The sequence below is a fragment of the Poecilia mexicana genome, unplaced genomic scaffold (genome assembly GCF_051168715.1).
Source record: "Poecilia mexicana isolate PSO_F unplaced genomic scaffold, ASM5116871v1 scaffold_9, whole genome shotgun sequence".
In the NCBI taxonomy this organism is placed as follows: Eukaryota; Metazoa; Chordata; class Actinopteri; order Cyprinodontiformes; family Poeciliidae; genus Poecilia; species Poecilia mexicana.
The window spans coordinates 15,724,459-15,745,760 of NW_028263378.1; the positions used below are offsets into that span (position 1 = coordinate 15,724,459).

Here is a 21,302-nt window from a genome sequence, read left to right on the forward strand (position 1 = left end):
GAGAATAAAAATAATTTAATCTAAGAAATAGTTTCAAATTGTAATATAGGGTAAACTTAGAAACAAGGCGGATTGCTTTATTAAGTTTAAAGGCACATTGAAAACACAAATGTATTACATTTGATTAAAAATGAAGTAAAGGGACTTATAAAATATCCAAGAACTTATCACTGCATAAAAACCCCCCCAAAAAAACATGAGTGAAAAAGTGTAAAGGACGAAAAGTGAAAACAGGTAAACTTTCCACCTTCCTACTGTTCTCTTTGCGAAAAGCCGTCCTTGCGTGACTTCATTCGCCCGCCGTAACGTCCGCCACATTCTTTGAATGAATCATGCATTTCTGTGGGCTGTTCATCCATGGATGCTACTCCTTCTGCCTCACTGGATTGGATTCTGCCCTGTATCGTTTGCGTAGAGTTCAGACAGGGGCGGAAAAATCTGAAAGAGCCGGTTTGGCCTGCAGGACAGACAGCATGTCCCTGTCGTGTCCACCCCCTGTTGTCCCACCAGCCGTTGTGCTTCCTTCACCTGCATACCTGTGAACAAAACCATCACGGTTGAAACTCCACCCAGCCCCAAAAAAACACTAAACAAGAAATTCCAGTTGGACAAACTTGTAAGCGATATTTTTCATGTACATTGGTGTACATGAAAAATACAGTTTTCCTTGTTTAGTCTTCAAACTCTGCAGAAAGTAAAAAGTCAATCAAAGATCAGTACGCATAGTCAACGTTTTGCATGAAAATGAAAGAGCAAGAAACACAACCCACTGTGGTAAACCATTAAAAAGCAAATCAAAGAAAGGTTACAAAATAATGAGGAAGTGTAGACGAATCTAAACAGCAGCAGAGAATAAAACTGACAGGCTACAATAGGATGAATTTCACCCTAACTTATAACCAAAACCAAATTTTTGAGCATTGCGTATTAGAAGAGTTTGCAGTGACATTGGTAAATACTTAAATGATGACTTCAGTGATGGTGTCTCTGCTCCTCTATCTGTGCTTCTATCACTCTGTGACCTTTAGTATTTTGGCTGGTGTAATTTGTATCCAGCGTTATCATCCGCTGCTTTGTCCAGAAACTCTGTCCAACTGGCTAAATTACTAAATATTACATTAGCAAGAAAAATGCAACTTTTGGAAAAAACAATTATTGCACCCCAAGCAGTCCTGTCAGGCAAAGGACTCATGCTGGGGGAGTCATATTCTTCAGGGAAGCTGAAGGCAAAAGGATGGAGTTAAATTAAGTAAGAACAAAAGCTCAGAGGCTGGAAGAAACTTTAAACATAAAGCAGCGCTACAGTGACATGGTTTCGATCGAGGCATATCTCTGTATTAGAATGGTATTTTCAGAGTTTAAACTTAAATCTAATATACACACAGGAGAGGGGGGAGGGGGGATCAAAGATGGAGTCTATGTGACTTTATTTGAGTGTTAACTTTATGAAAATATATAATTTTTCGGGGGCTGGGCTAAGTCCCCACTGTTAGAGGATCCCGTTTTCTTTTAAGCACCATTAAAAAAAAACCAGAGTGAGCCTTCATTTAATTTGATGTGGTAATTATGTGTTATAATTGAAATCCGACAGTCACACGCGCCACTGAAGGTGTCGTGTCAGTCCACCCACATCATCTGATTCTCATTTCCTGGTTTGTGTCATCACTTGTAGTTTTTTTTTTTCCTTTCGTTTCTTTTTAACCGGATGAAACCTCAGGATTAGAGAAATAATCGCGCAATAATAATAATAATAATAATAATAATAATAATAATAATAATAATATACCCGGTGCATTTTGATTAATCTGAATGGCGCCCATGAATACAGATGGAGAGGGCAGAACAATAGAAAAAACACAGATGGATTAAAAAAAAAAAAGAAGCTGATCTGAAAACAACCTGCCTGTAGGTGGATGTGCTTGCTAGAGGACACAATGAACGATGATGACGATGGTGGTGATTCCCTCCGCCCCCCACCCCCACCTTTTGTGGGTGGATCCGTCCACGTAATGCTAAACTCACCCTCGCGTTTGCTTTTCCTGCTTCCTTCAGCCGCGGCGCATCAGCAGTAAAGGGAGCCGCAGCTCGGAGATGTCCCTGACACTCTCGGCGGACAGGAGAGGAAACCCCCGCACTTTGAGCTCCCCTGGACGGTTCGGAAAGCAGCGGAGGGACTGCCCTTCTTCTCGGTGAAAGCGTCTTTGTGCAGGCAGAAGGATGAACATTCATACGCGGGTGAAGAGCAGGAGGACCGAGCATCACCTCGGAGCGGAGAGGGACCACTTTGACAAGCAGCAGGTAAAAAAACAACACACGGACAAGGAGAGTGCAGGGCTTTTATCAGGCAGTGGAGTGGAAACCTGCGGGTTTTTCTTTTTTTTTTTATTTTAAAGGCCTTCTGCGTGGCTTACCGCATAGGCCACATTTACAGCCAACAATTTAAGTCAGAAAATAAAGCTTTAATTAGAAAACCAGGTGTACCGAAGGCCTCACAGCTTCACCACGCACATTTAAACCTGAAACACAAAAATTCAACCTTTTATTATTTAATTTAAATTACCTGCAACAATTTAGAGATGTCGTCATTCACTTTCCAGCACTGGATTTAGCCCAAATGTATTTGTTTCAGTAGGGGGAAAAAAAAAAACTCTACAAAGTGAGTTCTGTGCAGTGGCGCCACCAAGGGGGGCTGAGCGGAGGCATTTACCACCTCAAGAAATTTGCTCATGCTCCCAGACCTTTACCATATTATGTTGCCAGTACGGGTTTACAAAAGGAGAGTTCACGTTTTAGAAAGGTGCAATATTTATTTATCCTTATGTCATTTTTTTCTGTACTTCATAGTATGCTATTTTAACTTGAAAATGTTTGATGCCTCTTCCTGTTTTAAATCAAACTTGGTAATTTCCTCAAGAACCTGCTGTAAGGAATCATTTACTTGTCTCATGCAATTTGGTGGAAGATTTTATTTTATTTTTTTTACTAATTTCTTTTTGGAATGTTTATAAAAGCTTAAAAACTAGATATCTTGATTTATATTTTCATTGGTTAGTGCTAAAAATTAGTGTTAAAATGCTAAAATAAAGTTTACGATGCATTCTTTTTAGATATGAACATACAGTATTGTATTTATTAATGTAGTAATGTATCACTGTCGGTATTCAGATGTCTAATTAGTCAGGAAGCATCTAATAAGTCGCTGAATTTTATGCTTGTATGGCGATATCATAAAGAAACTCCTGAAATATCATTGATTTCTGAATTTTAGTTTTGTTATACAAGCCCAGTGGCACCAGTGGCCCCATCAGACCACCTCTCTGGAGATGGTCCAGGCTCTGAGATGTCTGATGATAATTTAATCTTAATTTAGATCTTAACAAAGACTGGAAGTAATTTTAAACACATTTTGCTGAACCTGTTATAAAAATACACAATAAAGTATTAATCTCTTTAAAACAGAGTTATTTTTTTTTAATTAAATTACTAAATAGATAATCACAAGGGACTGCATACACATTTATGTACTTATATTAAGAGTATGCTTGTTTCAGTGCTTGCTTAATGGAACCAATAATATAAATATGGGAATTAGCTGCAACATGTTTAGCTGTAGGTTTCCTGCTCCAAAACTTACATGTGTGGAAAAAAAACATTTTCTGTTTACAATGAAGATGTAATTTGGAGAAGTTCACTATGTGAGCTCATACTGTAGGTATTTTAACAGAATATTTTCACAATACAGATTTATTCACATTGGTTTGTTGACACAGATTAAGTCAAAACATTTTATATAAACCCACGAAACTAGCATGTTCAAGATTTGTTAAACTGTGTTGGATATTTGTTTTTTGGACAATATTTGTGAATTAACTTCAACTTTGTCCTTAAATCAGAGACTGAAAGTGAGTTTCAGGTCTGAGGAGTCACACCATTCATTCCTCTCCGAATGCAGTCCTTCCAGTTTGACCACCTTTCTTCCATTACAAACATTTTGTCCTTTTTCTCTCTCTCTTTCTCTCTCTTGCTCCTTCTCTTTTTTTTAAAGCCTTGTTCTTTGATTAATAAATTAAGTCTACGTAAACTGATTATTGTGATATTCCTTTTAAAATAGGTGCATTTAGCTTGAACTCCACCTTGAATGGTTACATTCTTTAACCAGTAAGTCATACTGGGAGCTACAGTGCATCTTACTCCCCAGTGCGAGAGAAACACGAGATTCAGACGAGGATCAGTAACCAAACAAGCAGCTCTCTGGGTGTTCAGATTCTCCAGTATTTTGGGATCTGAAACAGACTTTGCTTTGATAAGCGTGCACCACAGTCGGTGTTTTATTTGCCTGTGAAGTGCATCTAGAGTGGAGGAGCCGTGGTGTTTAAACTATTAGACGTCTGGTCTCTGGAAATGAGCATAAACTCATTGAACATGCATTGCACTTTTAGTGCTAAAAGCTCTCGGTCAAAACGAAACTAATGAGACTCATAAGTCCTGCAGCTGGTACGTGTGACTGTTTCTAAATGTCTGTCTGTTGTGTAATCAAAGACGTAGATTGTGAAAGTGATTCAAACCTGCTGCACAGGTGGATGAGGAGACGCTGCCTGTCACCTTTACCTGATGAGGCCACTTTAGCTTCATGTATGTGGCTGCACCACGTAAAAGAGTCGCATCTAGTTCTGATGTGGTTGTAACTCTTAACTCTTGCTACTCGGCTGACTAAATTTAAACATTTATTTGATTATTTGTTGACAATATTTTTAGTGATTTTTGCAGAAAATTGGTGCGCACATGCAGTTTGCAACAGAGTCCAGGGAAAGGCTCACCTTTTGTCCCATTGGTTTAATTATAAGGAAGACGTAACTCTTTCTGAGAAAAAAGCTTCACTTCTTTAAATCACATTTTAACCTAAGAACATTCTTGGAGTCCCTCATAGGTTTGCCTTTTGAGATTTCTTTGCATTGGATCTGTTTGTACCTCTGAAGCTTCTCCTCTTTTCCGCATTTCGTCACATTACAACAACAAATTTCAATACATCAAAACACCTTGACAACATTCATGAACAAACAGGTTCATGAAGGCTGAAAGCCACATAAGGGACGAAGTAGACGTGTGAACCCTTTGACCTACCTGTAATCACTTTGAACACACCACTCCCTCAGCGAAACATGGTAGTGGCTGCATCATCCTGTGAGAAACAGGGAAGCTGGTTGGAGTTGATGGAGCTCTAAACTTTAGACAGAAGTGGATTTTTGCTTTCCAGCAGGATAACAATCCTTGATCTACAGTCAGAGCTGCAATTGATAGTCTGGACTTCAAAAATGCCTTAAGCTGAGAGCTGTTTGCAAAGAACAATGGGCAAATCTTTAAGTCTGTAGAGGAGGGAGGACTTGCTGCTGTAAGTGCAGTGAACGACGGTTCTGCTAAGAGTTTAATCACAAATACTGAATGCAAAGGCACACCCCGCTAATCAGATTTTTATTTGCAAAGGTTTATGGAGGTTTGAATATTTTTTATAAGCTCCTGTATGTTTCAGGTCCAGTGTCTACATGCAGGTAGTCGATTAACTCGAATGATCAAATGTGTTGGAGAAGGATGCATCTAGAAGTCGTTTAGTAATGGCTTTTGAGGAGAACTGCTGGACGTCACTGCATTAGTTCAAACTTGGAGCATAACAGAACCTCAGGTTCAATTCAAAAGCACTTTACTAATCCCAGAGGGAAATTAAATGTTACGTCATATTGTTGTTACAGTTTTCCTTAAGGAGTTGCTGTAGATGCTGTGGGTAGTAAGGATCTCCTGTAGTGGTCTGTGTTACATTTTCACCGAAGAAGCCTCTGATCACAGTCTGATGAAGAGGATGCTCGGGGTTGTTTGTAATTTTCTTGATTTTTATAAAGAATCCTACTTTGCACGACAATCTCCAGAGAAATCTCCAGAACAGAACCAGCCTCCTTTATCAGGATGTTCAGTCTTTTTAAGTTCTCTGTGCAGACATGGGAGGATGTTTTTGCTTTGTGCTTCCTGCGTATCAATGAATCACACAACAACCCTCTTTTACACTAAATGGTTAAAACAAGACCAATTTGTTCTTATTGCAAATGGTTGTCCAGCTTGTGAGACACAGAGGTGGAACAGATGAAACACGCAGCACCGCGCGAGGTCGTCGTATATCCGCTGAGCTAATTACTCATCTAAGTTGACACCTAAAGGAGTCACAGAGTAGATTTGAGTGTAAAGAGGAGAACATGATGCTTGAATAATTGTTTCCATTTGAGTTGGAGAAGATGATTTGGAGATGACGGCAGAAAAGTTTAGTTTAGCTGTTAGTAAAACGGAAATTACCACTGGACTTATTCCAGTAGAGAAGAGATGACATTTGTCCATCATTTTCTTTGAATTGGCAGTTATTGAATTTGATTGTTGAAATAACCCATTTACCTTGAGTTTAAACAGCTGTTGTAGTCGTAGACTAGAAATAAGCAGGTAGTTTTCCTTCGGCTGTAGTTTTCCATGGTGGTAACATGTCGAATAAGGTTTGTTGTGTACATATGTTGTTTGAAATGTCTTCAGTTACAGAAAGAGGAGAAATGAATTGCTTTGAGTTAATAGTGAAGTTTAATTGTCACTTCATTTGAATGTATTTCCTGAGCAACAGGAAAATGAAGCACTTGCATAATACCCTGACTTTATCAGATTACTCACCTTTGAAGCAAACAAATGTTTAAAAACCCCTGACTGTACTGATTTTACCTTGTAGCTCATATGTAAATTAAACTGAAGTCACAGAAACTCCTCTGCCACTCATTACTCTGGCTCCTGTCGTATCTCCTTTTGATTTTGACCTCAGTGCCAAGGTGAGCTGCCGCTCACACAGTCCTGCTTGTGTTTGTGTATCTGTACTGTAGTGTTTGCCTTCCCTCACTGCTGTTGCCTGAGCAAGCACCCATGTGGGAAAGCAGCAGGAGGGGGATGGGAGTCCTGAAGGGTAAACTTAGCCACTGAGTGGGAGCTAACGCTGAATGAAACGCACAGTGGTTAATGGGACAGATGGATTGTTCTGAGATGTCTCGTCAGCATTCGTCATCCTCCTGTTACAGCTTCCTATCGATGTGTCTTTTCTAGAGAAATCTGCAGCATAGGGTTTTTTTTTTTTTTGAGGGTGTGCATAAAACTAAAACTAAACGCCCACAGGAAGCTCTGTCAGAGTCAAGTAGTTTTAGCATTGGTACTAAATTCGTCTTCGATTACAACACACTATTGGCACAACAGGTCTTTTATTTTCACTCGCATTCATATCCTAAATGCAGTGTAATTTTACTTTTGTTCCTGAAATCTGTTTAGAGATTTTATTGAATTTATTATATTAGTTTCACATGATCGCCATCGTTGGCTAATTTACTAAAGCGATACAGTGGTCTGGAAGCTACCCAGCCTGAGTTGGGGCCAGTTTTTCTGTGGTTCAGTGTTGAGTTTCAGAAAGAAAATTGACTTTGTTGTCCCTAAAATGCGGTACAAGCACCAGGTTGCGCTGACAACAACACTCTTCTGTGTTGTAGTTAGTGTTGATGGAAGAAAGTGCAAATTTGGCTGGTTTTGGTCTCGGTGAGTTGTTTGAAAATGAAGTCAGAAAATGCACAAAGATGTAGGGAAGTGTTTTATGTGGCTGGAAACGTCTCTGTGGTTCATTCAGGCTGTAATAGAGCGAGAGAGAGCAAGACCTTCAGCAGATGGGAGTGCAGGAAAGAAGCTCTGTATTATCCAATTAAGCTTTCAAACTCTGTTATGGTAAATGCTAGATTTTTAAAATGTAGGCAGTCGTTTAAAAATCTGAGTTCAGATAAGACTGTAAAGACTGTGCAGTTTAAAATCTGGCTTCCTTAATCATTTTGTCTTTTGTTTTGATATATTAGTGAAACCCTGTTTTTCTGGTGGTTGCTCATTCACGGGAGAAAATTATGCATCTACCCCTAATGTAAAGAATTACTGCTTCTGTTATCACAATTCTTAAAGAGAAATGAGAATCAATTGCTGATCTGAAATTGATCAGTTCTTCCATTGGATCCTGTCTCCCCTAATTTAATGCAATATGCTTAATTTATTTAGATATAAAAGTAAACTCTATCTAGATAAGATATCATCCTGTCTGTATAGAGTATCAGAGTTATGATTTATGGAAAGCCCCAGCATAAATGTCTAAATACAGTTGGCGTGAACAAATGTAAGGCTATTTATTGCCATTAGAAGTTCAACGAGGGCTTATCAGAAATAATAATGTGCGCTAAATGACCTTTAATGGTGTTCAGGCAGTTTCCATTTCAATGTAGAGTAAAAGCTGGTGAAGAGAACAAGACTCGCTTTGTTGGGCTTTGGTCGGGTTCATTGTCTGTGTTGATGGAGAGGAAGTGGAACCACTTCAGTCAGAGAAGGTAGACATGACTCAACTCCGAAAGAAAGAGAGAGACCAAACTATTAAAAGTTAATGAAGAAAATTGGCTTTCTAGGTTGACAGGAAATGCCTTCAGAGACGTATATAATTCTTCAGTACCGCTCCCTTATTGACTAGCCTCCCATTTGTTGATGCACCTCCCAGTTAAAAGGTTGATCTCGCTAACCGGAGCTAATAGCTGTTGAAGTCTGCGACCTTGTCAGGCAGATCCTCTGCAGCTGACTGTTGAATTAAGCAGATAAAGTCCTGCGGTAAGTGCCTTCACCTCGGGGAATTATGTTCGGAGAGAAGCAGTGGAGGTGTAGCTCTGATGCTTTGACTTCATCTCTCAGTGTTTCACATCACAACTTATGGAGACGCTGCTGAAAAGCAGAGATGACCCGGTAAGCAGAGACGCCTTGCATTAAAGAAGCTTACAGTATTTGAGTGCAGAAGCATGTGTGTGTGTGTGTTCCTGCACTAATGCTAGCTGGGATTGGACCTTATGGCGGGCCTGGGTTTTATCCAGGTTGTCCCTCTCTCTCACGTCTCGTCTCTGCTGGTTAAAGAGGGATTTGCTGTCGCTTCAACCAGATGCAGCATTAAGTGTGTGAGCATTACACAGTCTACAGTACCAGCATCTGCAGCTCCTGGTTTCTTAAAGCGTCCAAATTTGACTTGATCGGTTCTGATTGGTGGATTAAGTACTGAAAGATCTGATTTTATGTTTTTGCTATTAATTACTTGCATACTAAGACATCCCATCATTTCTGGTCTTATTCTGACTTATTCAATAAAAGATAAAGGTTGTAAATTCATGCTTTGATTTATATATATTAGTATCAGTTTATTTTCAGTTGATTTCTAAACTACCAGATTAAAAAAAAAACTTCTTATTTCATTTTTCACTTTTACATGTTAGATATCAGAAGGTCTGACCTCAAAGAAAAGCAGAAATTGAGTATTGGCTGGAAAAATGTAATCAATGAATCTATAATTTTGATAATTGATTAGAAAACATGTCTTGTGTCACAACCTGGCTCACGAGGACACGACAAAAAGAAACGACAATATTAAGGCAAATTTATGTGTTTTTGTTAGATTAACATACATTTTTAACAAGTAAAAGACCAAACCGAATCAAAGTACAGCAGGATCCAAAACAAGACAAGAGAGAATGAAGACAATAACCAACACAAGGCTTAATTAATTCAGATGAAGCAAAACCAACTAAACAAAAATACCAATACTGGAGGGGAAGAATGAGCAGCCACTGGTGTGAGGAACATTGGCTCAGGTGCTCCCAGTCAACAGGTGACTCCAGGCCACACCCACTTCACCTGAGGAACAAAAAGACAATTCATCAGAGGACGATTGGAGAGACAATTATTAAATCCTGAGTTAGTTAATGAAACTAGAATAGAAGAAATGGGAAAATTCAGGTGTAACAGCAGCAACAGATATAAAGGTTCACACACAACAAAACAAAGATTAATAATATACAAGACTATAACATAAAATACTGTGCAGTTATTAGAAATAAGCATATTGGACTCGAGTTGAATCACTTTTCTAAAAATGCATATAATTTGCATGTGCACTGAACAATGAAAAAACAGATTTAAGAAAATGTCGGCCCTACTATCAGACATCACCGACGTTTTGTCCTAGTTATTACAGAACAAATATTGAGTTCAAACCATTAAAGAAATACTAATGTTCCCCGAATTGCACAGTATTTTCAGTCACTTTCCAGCTTTCCACTCACACTCGATGTCCTTTTCCGTCCGTCCGTTCTCACTTTTTTTTTTGCCGAAAGGAGTCTGAGAGCCTTGCTGCTCAGCAGCCATCTGTTGAGGTTTCTGTGCCAGGCTCTGTGTGCCAGATCGCATCCCCCTATCCAACCCAACCTTCTACCCCGGCTGTCGGCCTTCCTCCCCCAACAAACCCCTCATTGTCACACAAACTTCCACGCTCGCTCCCTTCGCCTGCCCAGTGTAAATGAAGGGGCACGCGGTTCATTTGAGTCAGAAAGAGGCTGGGGGGCTGGGATGGAGTCTTTTATACACAGATACGTCTTGTTTTGCCCAGAGTGTACCTCCTCTCTTATCTCTTGTCTGACCGTTAATGGTTGGACGGTTGTGTTTACATGGGTTTGACTCCCAGGTCTCTAATGGATTAAAAAGGCTTTTATAAACATGTTGAATTAAAGCTACTACCGCTGATATGAGGGTTGGCTAAGATGAGGATTTCCAACGAGCAAGACCAAAAGAGAAGAAACACAGTCAGATCATTGGCATAAATGTTTGACATCCTATTATAACTCATAAAATGTCCCATTTTCTTTATTTTCCCAAAGAATATCTGAATCTGTCTTTGCAGAGTCTTTAATGATTTCCTGATCCCGCTCGACGTTGGGCTAACATTAGCTTATTTCTTCTATATACTGATCACTTAATTTCTCATTTCAACATGTTATAAGTTTCAGATAACTGTTTAGACAAAAATGAAAGGAGTTTTTAAGGCGAGTTTTGACTAGAGTTTCATCTGCTCTCTTCTCTGCTGAACGTGAATGTCAACGGCTTTTCTGTTAACTAGCTGCTCAAATTGTAGATTCACACCAAACGTAGGATTGCATAAAATCTGACTGTACATCAAACAAAAAGTATCTGTCATTTAGTCAGAAAATACAGATCTGGAGATGATGCTTGAGATCAGGATATTCCTGGGTCAACTTTGTATTAATGTCAGCATAAGATTAGCTGATTAACATCTCTCACGTAAAACATAAATATGCACTAAGGCAGGACTGTAAAGAATTAGCCTTGAGACAGCCAAGTATTGTCATGAAGGACGTGGTTATTTATGATTTAAACATATGATCCTAAAAGAAAACCTTATGGACCCAGTGTTTCTTTTTTTTCTAATCCAGGATGGTTATTCTGCCCCCTTTTTTTACTATCCAGTCTGTTTCACAGATTTTAGATAAGACTGTTCAGAATACCAGAGCAGTGGAAAAATACATTTATTAAAAACATTTACTTAATTTATTGAGATATTCCAAGAACTATTCTTGAAACTATAGGTGTTTTTTTTTAATAACTATTTAACTACTCTCTAGTAATTAGCTTTATCCGTTGCAGCACATTTTATCTATATTGTCCTTTCCCATTTGCATTATTTTGTCTTAAAGTGACAGCACACGATGACACATCATTTGAGAACAATTGTGTTTTAGACTTCTGAAACAAGTTGCATAAAAGTACACAGCGTACTTTGCATACAGCTGAGGGTTTTTGCTGTTAGCCAGGCATTCATGATAACAAAAAACCTGTAACTAAATAATTTCAAGAGTTTTACTAACAAAAGATGCATTTTTAAAGGATTGTTTGGGGACATTGAATCATCAAACGTATTGGTAATATAATAGAATAAAGAGCTTGAGTTCTTCCCCAGCCCTGATTAAAACATTCTTGGCTTAAACAAGAGGAACAAACCAGTTTCTGAGCCTCAGGTTGTATTTAAGTCCAGAAGACACACAGATCCTGCTGATGTGTTCCTGTTGCTGCCTTCCTGCTCGTGTCTCAGCAGTTCCAGTTTTACCTGCTGGACAGGTTGCAGAGCCGCCCGTCTCCCGTCTTTCTGTGATGGCGAGTCACTCAAGTTTATTAATAGCATTGTAGTTACCACCCGTTGATTCAGGGTTTGTCTCTTTTATTAAGAGTTTCCTTTGACTATTTAACACAAGAGCTGTTGAGTTTGACACAACAGCGGTCTGAATATGCTGCCTCTGGCTGTGGTCAACTTTGTATTGATGTCAGCCTAAGATTAGCTGATTAACATCAGCAAGAATAACATTTTACTTCTTCCTTTAGTTATTTTTAGATATTTGTCTGAGCAGTTTTTGTTTTTACTTGTCAGAACTTGTTTGTTGGTTGGTTTTATGAAAAGCATTTTATATTAATTAGTCACAATAAAGCTAAACGCGTAGTGCTTGTCAGTGTGTATTAAGTGGCATTGGGTTTTTTTTTTAAACGCCCTTAAACACTCACCAAAAAACAAACGTGCAGCCGATGCAAGATAAAGTACATGCAACACACTATGTGGCATATTTGTGAAGAATAAAGATGTTCAAGATCTAATCTAATTTAACGCCTCTCCTTTCAGCTCAGCAGCATCAGCAAAGCCATCAACAACACAGAGACGCCTGTGAAGGAGAAACATGCGCGACGTATCCTTGAAACGGTTTCATTTTTATCAAGGCTGCATCGTGACAAAACATAGTTGGCTTCAGAAAAACCTGTCTTTTGGGTTTGCTCATGTTTAATCTTTGTCTTTTGTCTTGAAATTGATTTCTTTTGTTCTGTTGTCTCTTAGCAGGACCAGCAGTAACGCTCATGTTTCGCACCCATCCAGTCAGTGAAATGTCAAATTTGGAAACCAGTTTGCAATTTGCCACATCTATATGTTATTGGTTTCTTTTAGACCATGACTCTTAAACTTGGAAAGTACATTTTTGCAGTACCCATTTTAATGCTGCCTTCAATTAGAACTGGGATCTAAATGCAAAACCACATCCAAGTGGATGATGCTCTCAATTAGAAGTTATAAATCCAGTAGGATCCGACACGCTTCATGTCTAAGTGCTGGATTTTATGCAACTGGATGTGATAGGAGCACCTGAACTGGAATGAGAGAGTGAATACATGTGATAGTACAGTCTTTGTCAAAGGTGCTGTAATAAATTAAATATTTAGAATATTTGTCATTCAGGTGTTTTGGAAAATAAATATAATGCAAATATCCCCCCCCAAAAAATTTTGTTTTATATTAAATTTGTTGTTTTTGAGAATTGTGACACAGTTGTGTGGTAGTTTGTATTTTCCTTAACAGCATGAACAGGAATCATCTTGGGGACTCACAGGGAGAAGGGAGCCTACACCTTCTGGTCCTACGCTCAGGGCTTCCCTCTGGGCACCAGCTCCATCCTGTGCTGGAAGTTCTGCCATGTGCTGCACAAAATCCTGCGAGACGGCCACCGCAATGTAAGGCGACACGCACCGCTTCAGCTGATTGTAAACTGTGTGCAGTAAAGGCAAAACCATTGATTATTCTAATCTTTCTTCTTTGATGGATTTGATTCTTTTTAAACGCAAAGTTTTGTGAAAAATAAAATCGGAGCAGTCCTCTCTCTCGGTGAATGTGACATTAGTTGAGCTGTGCATTTAACCTCTGCAGGTTCTTCAGGACTGCATGCGGCATCATGGTTCTCTAGCTGAATATGGGAAACTATGGGTGAGTCTTGGTAACTTTTTTTTTCTTAAACTCTTCATGTTTTTAAAGTTTTTTTCCTGTTCTATAATTATTTCCCACTCGTTTCGTTTCCAGAGCCACCTCCATGACAAATATGGACAGCTAGTGGCTTTGTATACCAAGCTACTCTGCACAAAGATGGAGTTTCATGTAAAGGTATATGCATCATTGTCACGCTTATATAAAGCAGAAACTTTATTGTTCTGCTCTGCTTGCTCAGAATAACTCATAAAAAGCACAAGTTGTTTTGGTTGCAGAGTGCTAAACCTCAAGCTTTGCATCTTTGCAGCATACGGAAATCCCTCCAAACCTGGAGGTGAAGGACGAAGTGCTGGAGCGCACTGCGGGGACCGACATTAATAATGTGTGAGTTTAAAAAAAAAGGTTAACCTCTGATGAAAGTAAGCCCTTTCATATGCCTTGCAGAGTCGGAGCTCCATTGTGCCGTCGTGGGGCCTCCATCCTGAGTGACAAAGATATCGCCTTCTGTCCTGCAGGTTCCAGCTCACCGTGGAGGTGTTCGATTACATGGACGCTGAGCTGAAGCTGGCCGAGACAGGTGATAACTAAAACCCCTCCTACCTTTTTTTTTTTTTTTTTTTTTCTGAACTGCTTTCTCAGGCAGGAGAAACCTGAGCTGCAGCCGAGGACTGCTGCCTGCAGACATGATCTATTTATGCACAAATAATGGCCTCGATCAAGAAAGGTTAAAGTAAGAAGCTGACGGGCTGCATCTCTTCACACGGACTGGGAACAACTCCATGCGAAACGTGACTGAGCCGACTCGGTCTAGTTTGAACTCCTCTTTACTTGTTTGTTGTTTCACCATTGAGGAAGTGCCTGCACTCAGAGCTCATTAAAGTGATTTCCTCCTGTTTAGCAGTAATGACATGTTCTTCCCAGGCTTGCAGGGCGGAGGCCCAGAATCGCAACACCAGGAATAAATTGGAATGTGCTTGGAATATCATGTGGATTAAAAAGTGTTTCCAAGCTTTGTAAAGTTTTCAAGTCGGTTGTCTGAGCATAGCCACGCGTTTTCTGGAGCTACGATTAAAATGTGTTGTTCCTCAGTGGGAACTTTAGGTGTAACAGTGATAGAAGATTGAGATATGTAGGTTCACACAGTGATAGAAGTGTTACAAATGTATGAAAAAACAAAATTAAGAATAATGTTCTGTAGAGTAAGGTCAAAATGACACCATAAAATACTGAGTAGTTTTGAAAATGGCGGACTCCAATCCAAAGGAATGTGCAACAGAGTGGGATCATTTCTTTAAAATGTGTGTGTATATTTTTTGTGTGCTGTTAAAAGCAACTCAAGCAGCATGTTTATTATGTTTTTAATAATTAGTGTTACAGTTAAATTATTCATACAGATTAATTTCTTACATAAATATTTTTTTTTTTACATTTTTGGCACTTTTGTTCCTCTATATGCTCTCAGAGAATTAACCAAATCCTGCATTGAAAATTAAAACTGAAATACCAAGGGTTAATATTTAACCATTACAGTGTCTCACATTTTAACTAAATCATTACATGTGAAATTTCTTAATTATGTATATTCAGTCACATAATTATCAGGTGCAAATAAAACATTTTGAACGTATTGATTTATAATGCATATCATTATTTTGCTTGTCAGTTATTTAAGTTATTAAACATTCATAGCATTTATAACTTCTGTTAAGTACAATTTAAAATTTCTTCTTAAATTATTTGACATTGTTACCTTCTTGGTGCTTTATTTTAATTTAGCTCACTTTTCAAACAATGCTTCAATTCCTGAACCAAAGTAGTGAAACAGAAATGCAGTGGGTTCATGTTTGGGAAGGTACTGAATCTTAAATGTCTTTGTTTTCTCCTGCAGTGTTGCGGCAGCTGAACTCTTCCATCGCCGTCACCAGCCTCACGTCGGGTCAGTGTCGCCTGGCTCCGCTCATCCAGGTTGTCCAGGACTGCAGCCAGCTCTACCACTTTAACGTCAAGCTGCTTTTCAAGCTGCATGCCTGTAAGAATGCCGACTGCTATGGAAAAATACACGCAGTCGATCTGTATGTGCGCCTAAAAACCTGCATCATGATTCCAGGTCTGCCTGCTGATACCCTACAAGGACACCGTGACCGTTTCCGTGAGCAATTCAACAGGTCAGTGAACGCATCCAGGTTTTTTGTCTTTTCTTTATTCAGTGGCCATCTGTAGCATAACGTTGCTCCACACAGTTACAATTAAACACACTGAACTCTACTTTCAGTAAATAAAAGTTTGATAAACCAGCACCAGGTTGAGTGTAATTGTGAAGTTGAGGGAGAATGAAACATGGATTTAAAAATTTGGAAAGTTTTCGTGTGCAGTTGTACTCTGCCCCCTGTAGTCTGATGCTTCCAAATAAAATCCAGTCTGTATTATTATTTTCAGAAAGTTTGTGAAACTCCAGTAAAATGCATTGTGAGGTTGTGATGTGGCTAAATCTATATGAAAATAAAAGAATAGTTTTGCAATGGACCACATCCCACACATTGTTTTTTGTCAAGGTTTGTATCAGACTAGATGTATTTTTGTGGCGTTGCTTTGTCAGATTGTGCAGATTTGTTCATATTTAACTTGGGAATATGTTTTACCCCATGCAATAACAGAAAGGAACTAGAAATTAAATTCCTGATGGATAATACTGTGCATAATGTATTTGTGCATTGTTTGTTTTTGTTTACACAGCCTGAAGAACTTCTTTAACAGAGCCAGAGAGATGGTGTATTTCAAGAGGCTGATCCAGATTCCCCGGCTGCCTGATGTAAGAGAGGAAAAATGGCTGCACTTCTGCTGAGTCACAGTGACATTTTGGGTGTTACAGACTTCGCTGCAAGTCACATGCTGGTTCTGTGCTGCCCATGCCTTCGTCATTTAAATGAATGCGTTTTCTTCCAGTCTCCACCCAACTTCCTGCATGCAGCAGCGCTGGCCAAACACGTGAAGCCGGTGGTTGTCATCCCCGAGGACGATGATCAGCAAGACGACGATGACGATGAGCCAGAGCCGCTCATCGAGGTCGAAACCTCGACCCCCAGCCTGCAGTCTCAGCCTCAGGTGTGTTTCACTAGTCACAGGGGTACGGATGTACGCAGTGTGCTACCTGCTGTCTAAACGTTTTGGTGTTTGTGTTTTATTCAACAGGTGGACATTTTTGATCAGGCGTTTGGACCTCCAAATGGAGGCTTTGATGAGAGGTGAGATTTTAATTTTTGAACTGATTGTTGTGATTTTAATCCCAGCAGAGTGTGACTGGTAGTGGTTTCTGTCTGGCAGGGATCTCCAGATTGAAAGCCTGAAGTCAGAACTTGAGCTGCTTAGAGCAGAGCTGGAGAAAGTCAAAACGGAGGTGAGGATTCTAGAATACCATAATGCTTCAGTGTAGGAATTTATTTTTTCTCTGTGTGTGACTGCAAAAAGGCACAATTATCTACGTGCAAAGGAATCCGGATCATGTGTTTTCCTGGATGCAAATGCCAAATGCCACACCTGATGTGAAGAATGTGGCGAGCAGACTCTGAATGTCAGCTGACCGAAGTTGCCTTGTGATGAATTGTTGATGTGTAAAGATTGTCAGGGAGAAAGTTGTGGAGAAGTTTAAAGCAGAGTTGTGTGTACAACAATATCCTGAGCTTTAAGCATCTTCGAAAACACTAAATGGAAAATGGAAAGAGAATGCTGCAGCTGTACCAAGGCACGGTCAACCACATTGATGGATCGGACAGACATTAAGGGTATTGACAAAGAAAGTCATGTTGAACATGCGGCAAACGTGTGTTTGGTATTTTTTGACTTACGGTACGTACAAAATGCTAGGCGTGATGGAAACTACGCTGCACATTTTCATGAACACACCACCTCTTCTGTGAAATATGGTGGTACCTGCATCATGCTGTGGGAATGCTTTTTCCAGCAGGGACAGAGAAACTGATCAAGAGTTGATGGGGAAACTCTAAGACAACCTGGGAGGAAAAACTGTTGAAGGCTGAAAAATAGTTCAGACTTTAGAGAAGATTCACATTCAAGCAGGTCAACAAACCTAAACATCCAGCCGGAGCTAAATTGGGAGAGTTTAGATCAAAGCGTATTCATGTGATACGATGACCCAGTCAAAGTCCAGTCCAGTGAGACTTGAACACTGATGTTCAGACTTTAATCTGACTGACCTCAAGCTGTTTTGCAAAAAATAGGGGAACATTTTCTGTCTCTAGATTTGTAAAACTGGTAGAGGAACACCCCAAAAGACTTGTATCTTTTAAAAAAAATTGTTAGTTTGTCACTTAAATCTGACAAAATGCTGCAGGGTGGTGTTAAAACCTTTGAAAGCCGTTGGATTTTAACTTAAACCTTCTTTTCTCAACTCTTTTTCTACTTTCTGGTCCTGAAGGCTCAACGCTACGTCACGCAACTCAAGTCCCAAATCAACAGTTTGGAGGCAGAGCTGGAGGAGCAGCGCATGCACAAGCAGCGCGCGCTGGTGGAAAACGAGCAGCTGCGCATGGAGCTGGAGGCGACCCGCCGCCGGAACGCAGAGCACGAGAGTTTACAGGGCACCTTCCTGGAGGCAGAGAGTAAGATGTGTTAATGAAGCACTTTGTTTGGCAAATCCTGCAAAGCATGAGCAAGATAATTCAACCTGATCATCTCCGAATGTGAAGGAAGGGCTCAAGCGACCGAGCAGCGATACAACAAACTGAAGGAGAAACACACAGAGCTGGTGGCCAGCCATGCTGAACTGCTCCGCAAGGTACAGACTCCAGAGTCGCTCAGAGATGTTTGCTTTCAGCTAGACTGTGGCCAGACGGCCTTGTGTTGTAACGCTGAGTGTGCTAATGTGCTAACAGAGCGCAGACACTGTGAAGATGCTGTCGGCCACCCAGCAGACTCAGGAGGAAGTGGAGAGGACGAAGCAGCAGCTCAGCTTCGAGGTGGAACGAGTCAAACAGGAGGCAGACATGAAGGTTGGTGCTTGTTGTTTAACTGGGATCACAAGAAATGTGTGTGTGATTACATTAAGCCCCACACAACTTTATTTATTTTATTTTAAACAAATAAAATAAATAAATGTGATATTCATTTTATTTTGCGGGATAGATTGTTTGTTTTTGGAGCACAGCGGCATCCCAAAAGAGCATCCGAGTTGAGAAATTGAGCAGGAAACATCAAAAAGATATTGTATGGAGCTCCAGTAGTGCCAAAGAAAATCTGAGTATATAGTTTGGTGGTCTTAAAAGGTTTTCTGTAAAATAGCCTGAATTTGTTATTCTTGCTTTTTTTTTATTTACAATGACTTTCCAAAAAATTTACTCTGATTAGAGTCAAATGTGGCAGTTTCTTGTTTTTATTATAAATGTATAAAAATTTTATGTGGATATTAAACAAATAAAAAACAAGCAACTGTAAACGTATACAAATAATGTCAGCAAGTAAAAACACAGGAAATATCCAGTTTTGTAGCTGGTGCTTACCTGTGCCAAACCTCTGTGAAGTTGCTTTAGTTTATCTCAGCTGCATTAGTCTTTGTCCACTGATGGAGCTATGGTTTTCAAAAGTTTGTAGCCTTAATTATGATATTTATAAAAGGTTCCTATATTGCATAAGGCCAAAAAACTCTGATGAGGGACAGAAAATCCTGATTTAATTTCCCTGAAAACTGTTGCAGCTGCTGTGACACTTATACTTCTGATGGAGTCTCCTGTCAGCTTTACTTTGATACTAAGATTATTGAAATGGTTTGTAATCGCTGATTAAAAACTAAATTAGATTTAGCTGTTTTTTTAAGCATACTTCAGAAAACCCTGTGGCGCTCATGAGGTGGTGTCTCTGCAGATGGAGGAGCAGAAATTTGAGATGGAGCGACTGAAGAGAGAGCTGGAAGAGAAAATGGCAGAGGTGACACGGGTGAAGGCGACTCTGCAGAGCAGCGAGATGGTGAGAGAGCGTCTGCAGTTACTTCACCAATGTCCTGCTAAGCCAGCTCCATTCAGAGCCATCACCAGTTCTGCTGGCAAAGCGCAAGACTTTTCCGCATGGATTTTTCCTTTTTTCACTCATGGCCATCTGCCTCTTCTGGCTTTCCTCGTCACCCTCTCTTTTCTTTTTTTCTTTTTTTTTTTCCTCGCCAGACATCGTTGGAAATGAACAGCAGCATGACGGCTCTGCAGGCGGAGAAGGAGCGCCTGATGCGATCTGTGAGGGAGAAGGAGGCAGAGCTGTCATCTCTGCGGCAGGAGGCGCAGCTGCAGCAGTCGTCGCTTCAGCAGGAGCGGGAGAGGAGCAGCAGGGAGCTGGGAGAGCTGCAGGGCAAACTGAGGGAGAAGGTCAGTCAGGACGCAGGAGCCCCACTGCGTTACTTTTTAAAATAAACAGACACGATCACCGTAAATGTCAAATGGACCATCAATGACCCGTCACAGAATGTGAATGGGAGCTAGAAAGAGGCTCTTAATGTCAAAACTGTTGTTCTGTTACCTAAATTGTGTGTGAGAGGTTACTTTTTCTAATATTCTCAAATCGGTGACAACTTAATATTTTGTTTTTAAACGAGTGATAAACGTCTTCAAGTCCAGTTTATAAGCACCTTGTGAAAAGAAGACAATCAATAGCTGAAGTTTAGCCAGGGCCTATATGGACACCAGTGGATATCGACTGAAAAAGAAAAACTGAATTCAAATTAATATCAAGCATCACTGAGTAAAATATTGTTTTTTGTTTACATCAGGGGATTTTGTCTCTCCTTTGTCATGACAGTAAAACGGGTCGCTCTTCAGACAAAACAGTTTAAAATTACAAAGGTCTAAACAGCAGCCATTAAAACCTGCTTTGTTGCCTCACAAGCAGCCAGGAACTTTGACTTGATCACTCTGGATATATTTTAACTTTAAACAGCACAGCCCACTAACGCATTTCATTTTTTAATTATTATTGAAATGTTAAAATAAAAAAATTTTAAGAACAAGACGGCGTTCATCTTTTAATAACCGTAGTTTTTACTTTCTTTTAAATTTCATCATAAGTAGGACCACAATTATTCAGCTGTTTCTACCAAAAAGCAGTAAAGCCAACATGTATTCATAGCTCTGTCAGATTTTGATTAAAATGATTTTCTTTTGACTAAGAAGAGTTTGTTTGTGATCAGAATGGAGCCTGATATCAATTAAGACAATAAAGCCATAAAAGGAGCATTGTTGTGACTTTTTTACACTTATGTTGTTCAGTATATTTGCATGATAAGTGACTGATTACAATTATATGTTAAGCATAATTTACATGATGATTATTATTATTATATTGAATATGATTGTATACAATTACAAAGGCGAAGTGAAATATATTTCAGTGTAAGACATGATTTATTTGAATAGAGGAAGTCTTTTATTTTGAAGAATGCTTAAGGATCTGTTACTGTTTAGTCACTATCTTGCTTTGTTGATTTTATTGCTTGGTTACGAGCAGTTGTTGTTGCTGTTGTTCTGTTTTTATCGGCTGAAGCCCTTTTTTTCCTCTTCAATAAATACTGAACAAAAGGGTTCAGTAAAGGAAA

General features: G+C 39.5%; 1 protein-coding gene and 1 long non-coding RNA gene across 2 annotated transcripts in view; one reads left to right on the forward strand and one right to left on the reverse strand.

Annotated features, from left to right (window-relative positions):
• On the reverse strand, positions 1 to 2,158 carry LOC106928538 (uncharacterized). The gene is made up of 2 exons (XR_001420476.2): positions 2,023 to 2,158; positions 1 to 536 (listed from the first exon to the last, which is right to left on the reverse strand). It is a non-coding gene; the product is annotated as an uncharacterized LOC106928538 (long non-coding RNA).
• hip1rb (huntingtin interacting protein 1 related b) overlaps positions 2,062 to 21,302 on the forward strand; it is a 26,422-nt gene continuing 7,181 nt past the window's right edge. The window contains exons 1-18 of the mRNA XM_015004850.2: positions 2,062 to 2,298; positions 12,587 to 12,650; positions 13,322 to 13,464; positions 13,658 to 13,714; positions 13,808 to 13,888; positions 14,022 to 14,098; positions 14,230 to 14,291; positions 15,603 to 15,743; positions 15,822 to 15,879; positions 16,448 to 16,523; positions 16,658 to 16,816; positions 16,904 to 16,956; positions 17,036 to 17,108; positions 18,147 to 18,330; positions 18,418 to 18,506; positions 18,604 to 18,720; positions 19,589 to 19,690; positions 19,885 to 20,079. Of these exons, the coding sequence (XP_014860336.2) occupies positions 2,218 to 2,298; positions 12,587 to 12,650; positions 13,322 to 13,464; positions 13,658 to 13,714; positions 13,808 to 13,888; positions 14,022 to 14,098; positions 14,230 to 14,291; positions 15,603 to 15,743; positions 15,822 to 15,879; positions 16,448 to 16,523; positions 16,658 to 16,816; positions 16,904 to 16,956; positions 17,036 to 17,108; positions 18,147 to 18,330; positions 18,418 to 18,506; positions 18,604 to 18,720; positions 19,589 to 19,690; positions 19,885 to 20,079 (1,812 nt within the window). The 5' untranslated portion in view covers positions 2,062 to 2,217. The remainder of the gene's footprint in view (positions 2,299 to 12,586; positions 12,651 to 13,321; positions 13,465 to 13,657; positions 13,715 to 13,807; positions 13,889 to 14,021; positions 14,099 to 14,229; positions 14,292 to 15,602; positions 15,744 to 15,821; positions 15,880 to 16,447; positions 16,524 to 16,657; positions 16,817 to 16,903; positions 16,957 to 17,035; positions 17,109 to 18,146; positions 18,331 to 18,417; positions 18,507 to 18,603; positions 18,721 to 19,588; positions 19,691 to 19,884; positions 20,080 to 21,302) is intronic.